General features: G+C 46.0%; 1 protein-coding gene across 2 annotated transcripts in view; it reads left to right on the forward strand.

The window, feature by feature from the left end:
* The window catches only part of CFAP47 (cilia and flagella associated protein 47), a 1,062,207-nt gene that overhangs the window by 388,772 nt on the left and 655,073 nt on the right, over positions 1–18,362 (forward strand). For both annotated transcript variants that reach the window (XM_033947561.1, XM_033947559.1), the window contains exon 32: positions 3,656–3,796. In XM_033947561.1, the coding sequence (XP_033803452.1) occupies positions 3,656–3,796 (141 nt within the window). The remainder of the gene's footprint in view (positions 1–3,655; positions 3,797–18,362) is intronic.

Genomic DNA, 18,362 nt, shown 5'->3' on the forward strand with positions numbered 1-18,362 from the left:
ACTGCTTTCATTGTATGCTAATAGATCTCATGCATATTCATTGGGGAAATCCTGAAAACCCGACTGGATTGCGGCCCTTGAGGGCCGACATTGGACACCCCTGCCTGAAGAAGACATTCTGTCGAAACACGGACCAAGTTGGATCCAGATTTCAAAGCTTTTCAGCCGACTCCATCTTAGAAGTTTTTATGTGGTTTGCCAAGTTTTAATATTATTTTAATATTAATAAAGTCCATCTCAAGTACATCATTTCTCCACATTTTTTTTGTTTCTTCTTGTATTAATTTAAGGCACCATTTACATTACATTACATTAGAGATTTCTATTCCGCCATTACATTGTGGTTCAAGGCGGATTACAAAAGAGTTATAAACGGTGGGTTACAATGGAAGATCATTGGAGAAGGTAAAGAGTAGATCAGGTAGTATCTGTGTGGCAGGAAGAAGGCGGGAGGAAGGAAGGTATTTGTGATGTTAAGACTGTTTCAGGGATTTCTTGAAGAGTATCGTTTTTATTTCTTTTCTGAACATCTTGTAGTCTGGGGTAGTTGTCAGTAGATTGGAGATCTGGCTATCTAGTTTTGCTGCTTGGGTGGCTAGGAGGCCATCGTATAGTTTCTTCCGTTTAACTTCTTTGATCGGTGGGGTGGGGGGTGAATGGGGTGTGTGTTTCTGTGTCTGGTTGAGGTAGTTTGGATGAGGCGGTTGTTCAGGTAGGTTGGGCTGTCTCCATTTAGGGTTTTAAATAGCATACAGTAGAATTTAAATAGTATTCTTTCTTGGATTGGTAGCTAGTGTGAGTTGATGTATGCTTCCGTAATATGGTCGTGTTTCCTCAATGAGTAGATGAGTCTCAGAGCAGTATTTTGGATTGTTTGTAATTGTTTAGTCATTTATCGAATGTGGGCCGTAATGTCATGGACTTAACATTCAAATAGCAACCTCTGGATCAGTCCTTGTGTTTTGGCTGTTTCACGGATGTAGCATTCATTTACAATGGAAACAGCATTAGAGAATCCGTGTGCAGGAAGCCACAAAGAGCAGGCGCACTACATAAGCTCCAATGCTAAAGATGCCATTGAAGTTCCACGTTGCCAAAATTCTGTGCCCAACTTTTGCTCGCCACTGTAGACGGGAACTTTTGGATTCTTAAGAGTACCTGCAGAGGTGATAGTATAGATCACTTTGGCTTGTTAAAGGGAAGCAGTGTCGAAATTGACACAAAGAAATAATCAAAGGATTTCTCTTTGTGAAATTCTTTAACGCTATTTCCTCCCTTAAGCCTCGGAAGGTCCATTTTTAGCAGTCAGTGCAAAGAAATCTTCAAAAGACGCTCTCCAAGGAGTTTCCCTTTGAAAATCCTGTGTGCTGCAAGGTCAGGCAAGGGCATTTGAACAAGAAATCCCTGCTCTTGCTTGTCTGGGATCACCTCGCTCCGCGGAGACTGAAGGCTCGGGGCACTTTTTAAAAGGCCTTTTCCTGCAGATGAACTCACCTTTAGCCGCAGCTCTTCCTTTGAAAACTGACCTCCACATGCCCTTTTCCTTGCTTTTAAATCTACTTTCCCTGCTCCTTCCACTACACCCCTCAGTGGCACTTATTAGCATCTCTCTGCCAGATAACGTAATCCAGATGAAAATGAAATGTCTTATTTATGCTGTATTAACGTTTGCATTGCCATATGAAGCATTCAGAAATACGAGGATTTGTTCATCGATAAATCTCATGTTAATCAATTAGATTTAATAAGTTACATATAACTCTGGATCTAATAGGTGCTGGCACTGTCATCTAGACATAGGAACATTAGATCATTTACTGTTTTATTGCCCTAAGATACTGATTTTCTGGAAATCAATTTGGGGACATAATAATATTTTAGAATCTGAGATTCCGTTAACTTACGAAATAGTAATTTGTGGTACCATTTTACATATCAAGGATCCCCTAGATAAATATAAAAGACGTTTTTTATTAATTATGACTAGTACAGCTATACAAAGGATTACACGAAACTGGAAAAACTGGGATCGTCTCAACTTTACATTTTGGTGGGCAAGTTTATGTCTAATATATAAATACTAGTCTTTAAGCCCGTTACATTAACGGGTGCTAGAATAGATGTCTGTCTGTCAGTGTTTCTTTATCTCTCTCTCCTTGGCCGCTGTCTGTATCCTTCTGTCTCCCCCTCCCCCCCGAGCAAAGCTGTTTGCCCCCAGCACCCACCTCCCCCCCAAATGTCTCTCCATGGCCCTCTTCTGTCTTCCCACCCCAGAGCAAAGCTGTCTGTCCCAAGCACCCCTCCCGCCAAAGCAGCCCCCTTTCCCTCTCCCTGTCTCTCCATGGCCCCTTCTGTCTTCCCCCCAGAGCAAAGCTGTTTGCCCCAAGCACACCCCTCCCCCTAAAGCAGCCCCCCTTTCCCTCTCCCGCTGACTCTCTCTCTGGCCCCCTTTCTCTGTCTGTTTTTCTGTTCCTCTCCCTGCCCCTGTGTCTTTCTTTCTTTCTGTCTCCCTCCCTTCCGCTGTCTGTCTGTCATTTTCCCCCATTTCCCTGTGCAGCAGCATTTCCATCCCACTTCCCTATGCAGCAGCAACAACATTTCCCTCTTATCCCCCCTTTCCTGTGCAGAAGCAGTAGCAGCATTTTCCCCCACCCCCCTTTCCCTTCTCTTCCCTGCTCCGTCCGGCCCCTCCCCCTTATTTTACTGCCCTATTTGGCCTGCCCTTGACCCTCCCACCGCCGACAAACCTCCGGGCTCCAGCCGCGTAGGCAGCACTTTAAACACGCTGCTTCGCGGCCTTCTACTGCCGATTTCCTCTGCCGCGTCTGTCTCCGATTATGTCATCAGAGACGCGGCAGAGGAAATCGGCAGTAGAAGGGCGCGAAGCAGCGTGTTTATAGTGCTGCCTACGCCGCTGGAGCCGGGAGGTTTGTGGAGGGTCAACGGCCGGAGCGGGGCTGCTGTCTACCACTCGGTTGCTGCCACTGGTGCTGCCTACGCTGCTGGAGCCGAGAGGTTAGGAGAGAGAGAGAGCACAGTCGTGTGCCTTCAGCCCCCGCATGCGCCGTGAGGTTAGAATGTTGCCACAGAAGCACACCTCACGGCGCCACACCACACGAATTTTCGAGAGCGCAAGCGCGCTCTAGCATTTTATTATATATGATGAGAAAATAAACGCTGATTTGTTAGGGAATATAAAAAACTTTAAATTAATTTGGGGCCCATTGTGGCTTTTGTAGAATTATTATAGTTATGATTTTTGTTGTTAGATAAAATGCACATCGGGGGGGGAAGAGGGGGGAGGATTATAAGGTCTTTTAATTGATTATTTATACAGATGATAATAGGGGGGGAGGGTGATATTTTTGAGGTTTGATAAATAAATCTGATTGATCATATGTATAACTTAGGTTTAAAATATGTAGAATATATCTCTGAATCTATGATAAAATTTTATAATTACTTTAATGATAAAGATTAGGATGGGTGGGGGGAGGGTAATGATCTGTATGAATCTTGTAAAAATGTAAGTGATGTCTAAAGTGTTAAATGTATAATCTATGTTGTTTCCACTTATTGAAAATGTTTTAAAATGAATAACGATTATTTAAAAAAAAAAAAAAAATCTCATGTTTTGTTTCTCACTTTTATAAAGGCTCAAAATCAAGAGATGGAGATGACTAACTTAAAGGTCCCAAATAAAGCTGATCAAAAAAGTGTTTTCGATATAGACGAGGTCATGTTTGAGTCTGTCAGCAAACGCGTGTGGACGGATGTGTTACTCCAAGTGTACAAGGTGAGTGCTGTAATACTGAAAAATTTGGTCAGGGTTCACCTTTTTGCATGTTGCGCCTTCGGCTGGTCTCTTAGGTGAGGGAGACAAATGCATTTTGTTTTACAAAATTCCTACTTTTGCTCTATCGGATTGCATAACTAAATTCTTCTACTCTGCTGACTGAATGACCTGTTTATTCATCATATACACAGTTGGAATTTTTGCCATGACATCAAAAGTTGCTTCTTTATTGTCCCTCCAGACCGGCACAGATGAATGGGTTTACTCTCCTCTGCCAGCAGGTGGAGACTGAGAACACATTGACTTTTGGAAGTAGTACAAGTGGGCTGTGCAGTGCCATCTACAGTCAGTCTGTTCTCAGTCTCCAGCAGGTGGAGGAAGTTTTAAATTAGCTTTAATTGCCCATAATTGCTTTTTATTGCTAACTGGCGTTTTTGTTTTGCCTCCTTAGCAGTCCGCAATGAGCACTTTAAAGAAGCAAAAAAAGTGCTCATTGTGTGCGTGGGCCGCTGTGTGCACGAAGTGCTCCAGCCGCTGTGAGGGGGAATCCTCGTCGACTTCAGGCGTCGGCGAGCAGGGTTCCCCTATGTGCGTGCACCACTCATCGGGTATAGGCAGAAGGAAAGCCCGGGCTTCCCCTACCGCCCACACTGGAATTTTCCCAGCCACTGACGATCAGGGAAATAAGTTTTCCCTTACTGCCGTTAGTGCTTTAGCAGCTGGGTCCATTCAGGCCTTTTTGCCACTATAGGCCTCGGGCTTTTCGCCAGTTTTGGCAGGAAGCTCCGCTATTTTGTCTGTGGCCTCAGGTGACCTCCCTCCTGTTTTAGAGAAACAGGAACAGGCCCTAGGTGTTTCTTCTGCACTAGAGAGTTGTGCGGGGACAGAAATCCCACCCATCCCCGCCAGGATCCTCTCCGTCCCCACCCGATCCCGCCAGGATCCTCTCCGTCCCCACCCGTACCTGCAAGGAATTACCTCCATCCCCGCCCATCCCCATAAAAAGCAGCAATTACTTCTGACAGGATCATCAATTCCACAGTTTCTTTTGTGTTTGCGCTGCTGTTTTCCTTGTGGGATCTCTTTGGTGGAACCCTTTTTTTGTTTTCTGTTCAGGTAATTAACTTATAAACCCCCTCTTTTACTAAGGCTGACGTGTCCTTTATATTATATGGATGAAACCTGCTTCCAAAGCCTTCCATCCCTGTGGGAGTCCCGTTGGCTAGAGGGGGGTCCCTGTGGGAGTCCTGTGGGCCAGAGGGGGGTCCCCGTGGGAGTCCTGTGGGTTAGGGGGGATTCCTGCGGGACCCGCAGGATTTCCGCGATCCCCGTTCCCATGCACACCTCTATTCTGAACCTGCAGTGAGTTCTTTTTTGCCGCTGGGGGTTTTTGCCCCTGATTTTATTTTAGCCATGTACAAGGCTTACTTGCAGGTGCCTGGGGGGTCCTGTTTCTTCCCCAGGGATCTCTGGTTCTTCAGAGGGGTCTTTACCATCGACGTCTGCCCCCATTCAGCTCCCCTTGGTGTCTGCCCCCATACAGTCTCTCCCGTCTTTGTCCAAGCGTCCACGGATTTCTTGGGATGAGGTCACCTCTCCTCTTTCAGGCTCCCATTCCTCTTCAAATCTTCACCATCCGTGAGCAGCATCTCTTACCTGTGTAGCAATGATGAGAGGCGCCCGGGGAGGTGGCACCCTCCCCACCCCCTCTTGCCATGTGCCCCTTCCCTTCCCCCGTACCTCTTTAATGTTCCCGGCCCAAGCAGCAATCCCAACCGCTGCTCGCGTCAGCACTTCCTCTGATGTCATTTCCTAGGCGCTGGTCCAGGAAGTGATGTCAGAGGAAGAGGTCAGGGTTGCTGCTTGTGCTGTGAACATTAAAGAGGGAAGGGAAGGAGTGAGTGCGTTCATTAGTGGGGGGGGGGGGTGAAGGAGTGGGGGCTGCCAGTGTCCCCACCAAGACAGTGTCTGGAGTGGACCCCCCCTTACTGTGCCACATCGTCCATCTGTTCCTGAAGTACTTAGGTAACTGACCTATACAATCTTAGTCCTCAACAAATGATCTTTAGAACTGTTATTCACTAACTCTGAACTTTGTTTATTCCACTCGAATTGTAATACCTTATAATATTGTAAACCGCATAGAACTTCACGGTCCTGCGGTATATAAACTGTTATTATTATTATTATTTCCATTACGCTTGTTAACTGCGTAACCACAAGTTCAACGCGGTTTACAAAACACTATTAACGACAAGCATAGTACAAATGAATGAATTAATCAGATACTTGGACAATAGATAAGTCTTCAGCCATGTTCTAAAATGTTTATAAGAATGGGCTGTGAGGAATTCTTTATCGTGAGAGGCTGCTTGGTCCGCCTTGGACTGAAGGAAAGTTAAACAAGGGATGAGGTTTTCTACTGTGTTTATATGAATCTAAGGAGAATCTATTGCCCAAATAAGAAGGAACTGATCCAGACAGTACTTTATAGCAAAAACAACCCAGTCAATAGGAAGCCAAAGTAATTCACAGTAATAGGATGTGACATGGGCGTATTTCTTCAGGCCGTAGATCAGTCCGATCGCTGTGTTCTGTATTGGTTTCAGTCTCCCTAATTCTTTCTTCGTGACTGTCAGAAAGACAATGTTACAGTAATCGAGAAGACTCAGGGCTCCTTTTACAAAAACTACCGCGGCTAGCGCGGTGGCATTTTACCGTGCGCTGTTCTGCACGTTAAGGCCCTAACGCACCTTTCTAAAAGGAGCCCTGAGTAATAGTGATTGTCCTAATAGTCGAAAAGCAGCAAACTCAAAATAAGATTTGTTTTTAACCTCCATGAGGTGAAATAACGTTTGCGTCCTACTGCATCTATCTGAGTCTTCATAGTGAGAGGCTGATCTAAAACAACTCCTAATATTTTAATCGTAGAATAAATTGCATATGAAGTTCAATTTATACTAAGGGAAGATTTAGGAAGAGTTTTACTAAGAGACGCCATGAAAAATTTAGTTTTGTCAGGATTGAGTTTAAGTTTAAATTGCTGCATTTCATTACAGTCTCAATTTTAGTGGTGATCTGAGATAGAACTGAGTTAAAGGGTATTACAATAGTGACGTTGTCGGCGTGGCTTTTCCAAAATTGTGCCTTAGACATGTTAGGCCGTTTATACACATAGGTCCGCTGTGTGCACATGCAAATGCCATGTACTGTATTTTCTCGCATATAACGCGCGCGTTATATGTGGTTTTTACAAACCGCGCATACCCTTGCGCGTTGTATAAAATTTTTTTTACATAGTTTCCCCCCCCCCCTGACGCCTGAATCATCACCCGGAAGGAGCACTCGCACTCCCACCCCGAAGGACCGCTCACACCCCCACCCGAAGGACCGCTCGCACCCCCACAGCCTCCCCCCCTCCCCCATGGAGAAGCTGTCTATCTTGTTTCCGGATGCCAGCCCAGCTGCTTCCTCTGCCGGCGGTCCTGCCCCTTCTCAGAGCCCTATGCTGCGCTGCTTCCTCTTCAGGCGGTCCCGCCCTTTCTCTGACGTCAGAGAAAGGGCGGGACCAGAAAAAGCAGCGCAGCAGGGCTCAGAGAAGGGGCGGGACCACCGGCAGAGGAAACAGCTGGGCTCGCTGGCATCCGGAAACAAGGTAGACAGCTTCTCCATGGGGGAAGGGGGGGAGGCTGTGGGGATGCGAGCGGTCCTTCGGGTGGGGGTGCGAGCGCTCCTTTGGGGTGGGAGTGCGAGCGCTCCTTTGGGGTGGGGGTGCGAACGGTCCTTCAGGGTGGGGGTGCGGGTGCGTGCGAGCGGTCCTTTGGGGTGGGGGTGCGAGCGGTCCTGCGGGAGGATGAATCGGACGTCGAGGGGGGGCATCAGGCTTTTAGGGTAGGGACAGGACTTCAAGGGGGAAAGGAGAGTCGGGCAGCATGCGCGGTATACGGGTGTGCGCGGTATATAAAAATTTCTGTATATAAATTTGTGTTTTTCGCGCGCTATACCCGTGTGCGCGTTTTACACGGGTGCGCGTTATCTATGTGAAAATACGGTAACCCTTCTAAAATAACCTTCGTAAGCTTCTTCTCAACTTCATTCTAATCTGGCAGTAAAGAATATAAGAATTTAAGTAATGTGAAGAAAGCAAGCTAATGAGATGGTGGCAGAATGATATATTGTGCTAAAGGGACGAAGCTCAGCACATAATCTGTGATAATCAATCACCTCCGTTTTGCTGTCGCTAATTGTTTTTCCTGTGTTTGAGGAGCTTTGATGCCTTAGCAGTTGTTCTTTGACTTTGTAACGCCAGCTCTAGTCTTTTGCTCATTCTCATGTTGCGATAATTACATTTTCCTGGTTATTATTAATAGTAAAGTACTCACGAAAGGAGTTACTGGGTAATACGTGAAATATGTTTTAGTTTATTAAAATTTGATATGCTTCCGAAGCTTACAACCTTAAATTTGGGTTGCTCTCTGGCCATCTAGGTTTCAAGGTGACTTATAAAGTTTGAGAGTTAAAATAATGAAATATAAAGTAAGCAGTATACTAAGAGGTAGTTTCCTCTTAAACCCTCTGCTCCTCCTCCTCCTTTCTCCATCTCAGTAAATAACTGGAATGCTCTTCCGGAGTCTGTCTTAGGGGAAAACACCCTCCAGGGATTCAAATAGGGGAAAACACCCTCCAGGGATTCAAGACAAAGTTAGATAAGTTCCTGCTGAACCAGGACGTACGCTGATAGGGCTAGTCTCAGTTAGGGCGCTGGTCTCTGACCAAAGGGCCGCTGTGTGAGCAGACCACGGGTCTGACCCAGCAGCAGCAATTCTTATGTTCTCCTCTGCGCACAACCTGGAAGTGGTCTTCGATTCTGACCTCTCATTTTCTATGCACATCCAGCAAGCTGCTCAGACCTGTTGCTTCTATCTCTTCAATCTCACCAAAATTTGCACCTTCCTCTCTGAACACACTACCCAGACCCTTGTCCACACTCTCGAAACCTCACACGTAGATTACTGCAATCTACTTCTAACTAGTCTCCTACAGTGTTTCACACAATTACGGAATCCCTCAGGGCTCAATTCTGTCCCCTCTGTTGTTTAATATCTTTCTCTCACCATTACTTAGTCTCAGTCAATCTATAGGTTTCTCCACTTATGCCTACGCTGACGATATACAATTAATACATCCATTCAACCCCGAAAACCCTAACGATATAATTCAAATCAATCAAAAATGAGAAAAAATCAAAAACTGGCTCACACAAAACAAATTAGCTTTAAATATATCTAAGACTAAGGCTCTACTCTTCCCAGCAAAACAGGGACTAATATTATCTACCCCTTTTTTAATAGACCAAACAACCATTGAATTAGTCACTTCACTCAAGTTATTAGGAGTAATTATCGACGACAAATTCTCTTACCAAGAACACGTCAGCAACTTAGTTAAATGCTGTTTTTATCGTCTACGTCTAATTCGTTCAATGTCTAAGTACTTAGAACCGCAATCTTTAAATACCTTAATACACTCCCTCGTTACATCCAAACTAGACTATTGTAACTCACTTCTGTTAAATATCACTCAAAAGGAAAAAAAACGCCTACAAATTATCCAAAATACTGCAATTAAAATAATTCATAATGGAAAGAAACACCTTTTTTAATAGAATCACACTGGCTTCCCATAAACTAACGAATAACATATAAAATAGCACTATCAAATCGTGCACTCAGCACTTGTTGCTCTCCCCCACAGGTCTGACCCGATAAAAAACGACACTCAGACATTTTCAACTCAGAGTGGAATTTATTAGGCCGCAGCCATAACCGCAAGATAACTTTAACTTATCAGCAACTGAACAGAATAGCAATTATGCGTGATGTGAACATAACATAACAACAGCCGCACAGCATATGCCTCTCTCACCCGCACGATGTAGGGGGCCGTACAAGCTTCCCCGGCTCGCCGGACCCTTCCCGTTCAAGGAGGTGTCCTCTCATCAGCGTTACGTTGCAGTGAAGCTCATGGCCTGGCCTCCCTGCCGTCCAAGCAAGGTGACGTGCCCCATTTCTTAACACTGCCCAGATGTATGCCTTTTAGACATATGCTGTGCTTACCTTCCACTACCCGTGACTAGCGAAACCTCGCTTAGCACGGGTTCCCCCCAAAGTGTCATGGCTGCAGCCCCGAACATATCAACCATGGTACTGATGAATATGTCTAAACCGATGTCGGAGAGGTGCACCCCGTCCGGTCGGTACAAGCCTGGACAGCCGTCCTAGCCTGGACAGCCGTCCTCTAGCAAGTCATGTGACAAGGAAAGTCCGCGGATGGTAGGCATGAATTTGCGCTACTGCTGAGTGGGGATCTATCCCCTTTCCATACTAAGCATTAAGGTGGTATTTGGCAGCATTGTGGCCAAAGACTAACAGTCGTGTTGCATTCTCTTGACTAGCCGGACACTGTTTGTAGATGTGATATCGTTCCGTCCCAGGTGTAGTATGATAGTGTGAGGACGTCAGTGGGACCGTAGCGCCCATTGAATGGATGGCATGAGTTGATCCCATAGAATTCCCCTTGTCCCCATCCAGGTGACCACTGCTTCGGTCATCGGGAATCCGAGATTAGTACCCCCAGGACTCACCCGAGTTCTTCTCTGGGCCCAATGCACGAAGGAGTGGCCGCACGCGTTAGTAGCATCTCAATTACTGAGCCAGGGGTAGTCTTATGTATTTGCGGAATGCTGTAGACTTCCATCTGCCCGGGACTTTAATTTGATTGTCGGAGAGACCTTGGGTCGCGGCGGTGGTATCTGCTCAGCGGAGACCCGTTGTAATGTAGCAAGAGATGACCGGGTCCAATCGGCCTGAGGGACATCAACTGTAGAAAATTGCGTATCGGACCCACGCGTAGCTCTGTAGATGAGTGTAATGATAGCCCGACTCTTCCGGCAAGTTGGTCGGTTTTATATCTAGGTATCTTGATCCGTATCGACTCTTCCGGCAAGTTGGTCGGTTTTATATCTAGGTATCGTGATCCGTAAGGAGTTCTCTATGAACTGCACGTTGTCTAGCAAGATGCCTCCTAATGCTCCCGAACGCTTGGAGTCTGGGACCAGTTCACTCACTCGCAGGGCGCCGTGAAAAGCCAGAGAATAGGCACAACGGAACAACAACACTTCCTATGCATCGCGGCATACTTGCGGTAATAGGATCAGGACTAAGTAGTCGAGGGAAATATGGAGGCGGCGGTCAGGGAGGGAGGCATGCTCGCGCTCCCATCCTCTCAATATCACCGGTACGAGGGAGTGAACTGTACAGTCCCTCCCTGCGCCGAGTAGATGGGGAGAGCGCGTTGAGGATCAGGTTCCAAACTTTGGGGGTCCAAAGCGCCATACTTCCTCTGGAATCGGCGTCGGGTGTTGGTCCGCTGCCGGGGCCAAAGCACGGACGTTGTCATCTTAAAACGAGATAAAGCATCAGCAATGGCATTTTGGGAGCCGGGTATATGCTGAGACTTGACTGTGATGTTGTAGCGTAAGCAGAGCAGCACAATGTGTCTTAGTAAGTTAATGGGTAGGGATTTGGCGGTTAGCCTATTAATGGATTTGACTACCGACGAGGTGTCAGACCGAAAACTATGGACTTATGTGTTAGAAATCTACCCCATAGATGTCGGGAGACCCTGATAGGAAACAACACGAGAAATGTAATGTTCTTGGTGATGCCTGAAGTAACCCAGAGATTATGCCACTTTGCTGCGGACCATGCCCCTTGAAAGTACATACCGAATCCCTCGCTGCCTGCTGCATCGGTATAGAGCTGTAGGGCGTCGGCAGTTTCAGTGGACGATTGCCAGAAAACGCGTCCATTGAAAACGCGTCCATTGAAATGGGTCAGGACTGAGTCCCATATTCTAAGATCATCTCTGATAGTTTCAGAAATTCTAATATGATGATGGGGCTGTTCTAATACCGCTGTAGCGGGCTGTTCTAATACCGCTGTAGCTCTAGCTAGTCGTCTGGAAAATTTGCAATTTGCCTATGGTAATCACCCTGGTAGCAAACCCTAGTAAGCCCAACAGTTCTTGGAATTGTATGGATTTTTTGTCTGCAGGTAGGCGTGAACTTGGTGAATCACGTCCAGCTCCATACCTAAGAATGTGAGGCCGGGCCTTCTGTTTTCTCCTGGGCTAATGGAATGCCAAAGTGGCTGGCGATTCTATGGAATGATGCCATTGAGTGTTCTTTGGCTATATTAAATACTAAAAGAATAACGGCAGTCAGTAACGGCAGACGAGGGTAGAAACCCGAAACTGGCCCTAGTATAAATACGGCCCCTTTTCAGGAAACAAGTGTAGGAAGCAATATAGGACGAAGGCTATAACAGCGCATTGCAGCATAGTAATAGTAATAGCGTATGGTGGCATCGAAGAGCATCTGATGACTTCCCAATAGCATATAATGGCATGTGATAGCAAATAATAGCCGTACAAAGCATAAAAGTAGTAAATAGCATATAATCGCCGTAATGAGTCAATAACAGCCTTAATGGCAAAGCATGTCAGAAAATTCCTGCTGGAGAGATCGCCTTGATAAGAACTCCTGCTGGAGAGATCGCTGTGCTGCAAAGTTAAAGGTATGGCATATAAAGCATAACTCCTGCTGGAGAGATCGCTGTGCTGCAAAGTTAAAGGTATGGCATATAAAGCATAACTCCTGCTGGAGAGATCGCTGTGATGCATAAAGCATAAAACTCCTGCTGGAGAGATCGCTGTGATGCAAAGTTAAAGGTATAGCATATAAAGCATAAAAGTCCTGCTGGAGAGATCGCTGTGATGCAAAGTTAACGGCATAGCATATAAAGCAAAAAAAACTCCTGCTGGAGAGATCGCTGTGATGCAAAGTTAACGGTACTCCTGCTGGAGAGATCGCTGTGATGCAAAGTTAACGGTATAGCATATAAAGCATAACTCCTGCTGGAGAGATCGCTGTGATGCAAAGTTAACGGTATAGCATATAAAGCATAACTCCTGCTGGAGAGATCGCTGTGATGCATAAAGCATAAAACTCCTGCTGGAGAGATCGCTGTGATGCAAAGTTAAAGGTATAGCATATAAAGCATAACTCCTGCTGGAGAGATCGCTGTGATGCATAAAGCATAAAACTCCTGCTGGAGAGATCGCTGTGATGCAAAGTTAAAGGTATAGCATATAAAGCATAACTCCTGCTGGAGAGATCGCTGTGATGCATAAAGCATAAAACTCCTGCTGGAGAGATCGCTGTGATGCAAAGTTAAAGGTATAGCATATAAAGCATAAAACTCCTGCTGGAGAGATCGCTGTGATGCAAAGTTAACGGTATAGCATATAAAGCATAAAACTCCTGCTGGAGAGATCGCTGTGATGCAAAGTTAACGGTATAGCATATAAAGCAAAAAACTCCTGCTGGAGAGATCGCTGTGATGCAAAGTTAACTGTACTCCTGCTGGAGAGATCGCTGTGATGCAAAGTTAACGGTATAGCATATAAAGCAAAAACTCCTGCTGGAGAGATCGCTGTGATGCAAAGTGAACGGTACTCCTGCTGGAGAGATCGCTGTGATGCAAAGTTAACGGTATAGCATATAAAGCAAAAACTCCTGCTGGAGAGATCGCTGTGATGCAAAGTTAACGGTACTCCTGCTGGAGAGATCGCTGTGATGCAAAGTTAACGGTATAGCATATAAAGCAAACTCCTGCTGGAGAGATCGCTGTGATGCAAAGTTAACGGTATAGCATATAAAGCAAAAACTCCTGCTGGAGAGATCGCTGTGATGCAAAGTTAACGGTACTCCTGCTGGAGAGATCGCTGTGATGCAAAGTTAACGGTATAGCATATAAAGCAAACTCCTGCTGGAGAGATCGCTGTGATGCAAAGTTAACGGTATAGCATATAAAGCAAAAACTCCTGCTGGAGAGATCGCTGTGATGCAAAGTTAACGGTACTCCTGCTGGAGAGATCGCTGTGATGCAAAGTTAACGGTATAGCATATAAAGCAAAAACTCCTGCTGGAGAGATCGCTGTGATGCAAAGTTAACGGTACTCCTGCTGGAGAGATCGCTGTGATGCAAAGTTAACGGTATAGCATATAAAGCAAAAACTCCTGCTGGAGAGATCGCTGTGATGCAAAGTTAACGGTACTCCTGCTGGAGAGATCGCTGTGATGCAAAGTTAACGGTATAGCATATAAAGCAAACTCCTGCTGGAGAGATCGCTGTGATGCAAAGTTAACGGTATAGCATATAAAGCAAAAACTCCTGCTGGAGAGATCGCCGTGATGCAAAGTTAACGGTACTCCTGCTGGAGAGATCGCTGTGATGCAAAGTTAACGGTATAGCATATAAAGCAAACTCCTGCTGGAGAGATCGCTGTGATGCAAAGTTAACGGTATAGCATATAAAGCAAAAACTCCTGCTGGAGAGATCGCTGTGATGCAAAGTTAACGGTACTCCTGCTGGAGAGATCGCTGTGATGCAAAGTTAACGGTATAGCATATAAAGCAAAAACTCCTGCTGGAGAGATCGCTGTGATGCAAAGTTAACGGTACTCCTGCTGGAGAGATCGCTGTGATGCAAAGTTAACGGTATAGCATATAAAGCAAACTCCTGCTGGAGAGATCGCTGTGATGCAAAGTTAACGGTATAGCATATAAAGCAAAAACTCCTGCTGGAGAGATCGCTGTGATGCAAAGTTAACGGTACTCCTGCTGGAGAGATCGCTGTGATGCAAAGTTAACGGTATAGCATATAAAGCAAACTCCTGCTGGAGAGATCGCTGTGATGCAAAGTTAACGGTATAGCATATAAAGCAAACTCCTGCTGGAGAGATCGCTGTGATGCAAAGTTAACGGTATAGCATATAAAGCTTAACACTCCTGCTGGAGAGATCGCTGTGATGCCAAGTTAAAGGTATAGCATATAAAGCGCGTATAAGGCATCGAAATAGCATATAAAGCATCTCAATAGCATATAATAAATAGCATGTAAATAGCATATAATATGAAATAGCATCGTATATAGCGGCCTTAATAGCCTAGCATAGAAAGCATGTAGTGGCTATAATAGCAAGATATTTCCGGTAGATAGAGAGCGTCGGTCAAATCTTGATGGGGCTGAGCCGTAGAAGCCATTGCCGCTGGTGAGGCCGTAGAAGCCACCGCTGCTGGTGAGGCCGTAGAAGCCGCCGCTGTGAGAGCTGGAGCTGTTGTTGTGGCACATGTTGTCTTCGTCACGTGTTGTCTTCGTCTTCCGTTGACTGGTAGCCGCGGGCTTCTTCTGCATTGCTGGTTTTGAGCGTATAATAATACTACAAGAATAAAGGCCGTCAGTAACGGCGTACGAGGGTAGGAACTCGAAATCGGTCCTATTATAAATAAAGCCCTCTTTCAGGATCAAGCGTAAGAAGCAATATAAGACTAAGGCCATAAGAAACTCCAGCTGGAGCACAGCGCATTACCGCAAGTAATAGTAAAAGCATATGGTGGCATCTAAGAGCATATAATGACTTCCAAATCGCATATAATGGCATGTAAAATAATATTGAAAATAGCCTCGCATATAGCTGCACTTAATAGCATAGCACAAGATTTCATGTACATAGAGAGCATATCTTAGACGGGGCCACGTGGGTGGTCCACAATCGCCGTCAATAGCATAAAAAGGCAAATAGCATGAAATAGAAAATAATAGCCGTAATTAGCTTATCATGGCATAGCATAGCGGAAGCTCACGCTGGAGAATGAGCTGTGCTGGAAAGTTAAAGTCAATAGCATCTAATAGTGTATACTGGCCTCAGACTAAAGGCCTCTGAGCATTTAATAGCATATACTCATAGCACTGCAGATAATAGCAGCGCCTTTAATAGCACTGCAGATAATAGCAGCGCCTTTAACCCTTTCGGGACCATAAGAATCGTAGGCCAATTTTTGTGGTTTTGACGACGTTTTTATGGTAAAAGGGGGTTTGCAGATGCCAAAATTGATTTTTTTTTTTTTTTTTTGAAATATCATTATTATTATTGGACAGTGTGGCAAGTGAATCTTCTCGTCAATCTGGCAACGACGCTAACGAATGAATGTCGGAACCAGTTTGTTTACATAAAGGCAGTATCATATGGAATCCGTACATATCAAATTTAGAACTGTAGACTATCCCAATCAAATTTATAGGATTTTAAAGTTATGGGACAAATATGTCCCTTGGTCCTGAAAGGGTTAATAGCAATAATAGGAATTAATATCCAGGGAGTTGATTTGCCTAAGGGTAGAGCCTTTTCTAAATTCTTATCTTAGTCGAGAGGCACAGCCTAGAGGGGCCACGTGGGTGGTCAACCCTCTCTCCCTCGGGCTCCATAGAGTTGTGGAAGCTCCAAGCAGGAACCGCCAGGAAGACAGCTGGCACCGCTCAATGCCCCCAAGTGGCCACAGTCCCGCTGGGCAAGGTGAGGGGGAAGGTGGAGCGACCCGTGCGAGCAAGCAGTGGAACTCCTCCTCCGGGTCAGATCGACCAATGGCTGCGCGGTGCAGCCCGCCGGATCAAGGTCCACTAGCCGCGTGTGGGGAGAAAAACCCGAAGGCAGGAAGCAGGGCGTTTTTTTTTTTTTTTTTTTTTTTTTTTTTTTTAACTCAGAGTGGAAGGGAAGGTGCGAAGCTCCCAGGCAGGCGGACCAGCGCGAATGCGCGAGGCGGCCCGCCCCCCCTCAGCGTGAATGTGTGGGGCGGCCTGCCCCACCTCACCAGGGCAGCGGCCCGCAATCCGCGCGCGAGGGAGGGGACGAAAAAAGAACGTCGGACAACCGCGAGGGCGACAGACCCCAGCCGGGCGACGCGCCCCCCTCTCCCCTCCCGCAGCCGTCGGACCGCGAACGGAAGGGCAGGCCATAGCACGGCGCGGCGGCTCGCAGGGTCGCAGACCTACATCGGGCCTGCATCGGCACCCATGGGCCTGCAGCCGCGAGGCCCGGGAGGCAGAACGAGGCCCACCGCCGCGTGGCCGCCGCAGGCAGAAGCCTCCCACCCGCCGACCTGGACGGCTGCAATATCTCTTTATATATGCTTTCCTTTCTTTCAAATATCTTTTTATATACTTTCCTTTCTTTCCTGCATGAGGATCGCAAACGAAGCAGGAGGGCGGCGGTGGAGCTTCACGGAGATAGGAATGCTGCCTCCTTCCCCGAGCTCTTGCCTCGCTGAAAAGGGGGCGGCCTCCCTCCCACACCTCTCTTATCTACCTCCCCCCCCCCTTCCTCCCCCCCCCCCTGGCTACTATTGGCAACGGCTTTCGGCCGATTTGCCATCGCTCCTCCCTATGGGGATCGGAGCTGATTCTTAGTATTTAAAACATTAACTACCAATGAACCACAATTCATAGATCGGCTTCTAGTTCCCCACACTTCGAATCGTTCCCTGCGGTCGGACACACAAGGGCTGCTAATGGTCCCTTCTCTAAAAATCATAGGGGACTAGACGTCATGATATCTTTTCAGTCATGGCCCCGCTCGCTTGGAATACTCTTCCCTTATATATTAGAGAAATTAAAGACCTTAATATATTCAAAACCAATTTAAAAACTTTTCTTTTTAAAACCCATTTTAATCTCTAAAATACCTCTTTTATTCATTATTTCTTAACGTTCAACATCAAAAATAGTTCTTTTCATTTATCGAACCCTAATCCAAATGTTTTCCCCCCCCTCCTGATCCTCTTTCTCTTCCCTCTGGGAAACATCACTTTGTAACTTTTATGTCCTTTTGTTCTTTCCTAATGTATCTTAGTCAGTCTGTAATGTCAGTCTGTCAAATACCCCCTTTTAATGTAATACAATATATATTTTAATGTTGTATGTTTTATACTTTTTCTTTTAATGTTACTCGCTTAGAAGGTAATAAGCAAATTATCAAATTTGAAACTTGAAACTTGTTGCCTCTCTCCTTTGCAATCTGTGCAAAACTCTGCTTTACAACTCATCTTCTACCAACCTCGCTACGCTCAAGTCACCCTTAAGTCACTTCACTGGCTCCCTATCTGCCATCGCATACAGTTCAAGCTCCTATTGCTGTGTGTTCATTCTGCTGCCCCTCAATATCTCTCATAAGAACATAACAATTGCCGCTGCTGGGTTAGACCAGTGGTCCATCGTGCCCAGCAGTCCGCTCCTGCGGTGGCCCTTAGGTCAAAGACCAGTGCCTTAACTGTGTACGTTCTGATTCAGCAGGAACTTGTCTGACTTTGTCTTGGATCCCTGGAGGGAGTTTTCCCTTATAACTGCCTCTGGAAGAGCGTTCCAGTTTTCTACCACTCTCTGGGTGAAGAAGAACTTCCTTCCTTTTAACTTTAAAGAGTGCCCTCTCGTTCTCTCTACCTTGGAGAGGGTGAACAATCTGTCTTTATCTACTAAGTCCATTCCCTTCATTATCTTGAATGTTTCGATCATGTCACCTCTCAGTCTCCTCTTTTCAAGGGAGAAGAGGCCTAGTTTCTGTAATCTCTCACTGTACAGCAACTGCTCCAGCCCCTTAACCATTTTAGTCT

Source organism: Geotrypetes seraphini, chromosome 6, assembly GCF_902459505.1.
Source record: "Geotrypetes seraphini chromosome 6, aGeoSer1.1, whole genome shotgun sequence".
In the NCBI taxonomy this organism is placed as follows: Eukaryota; Metazoa; Chordata; class Amphibia; order Gymnophiona; family Dermophiidae; genus Geotrypetes; species Geotrypetes seraphini.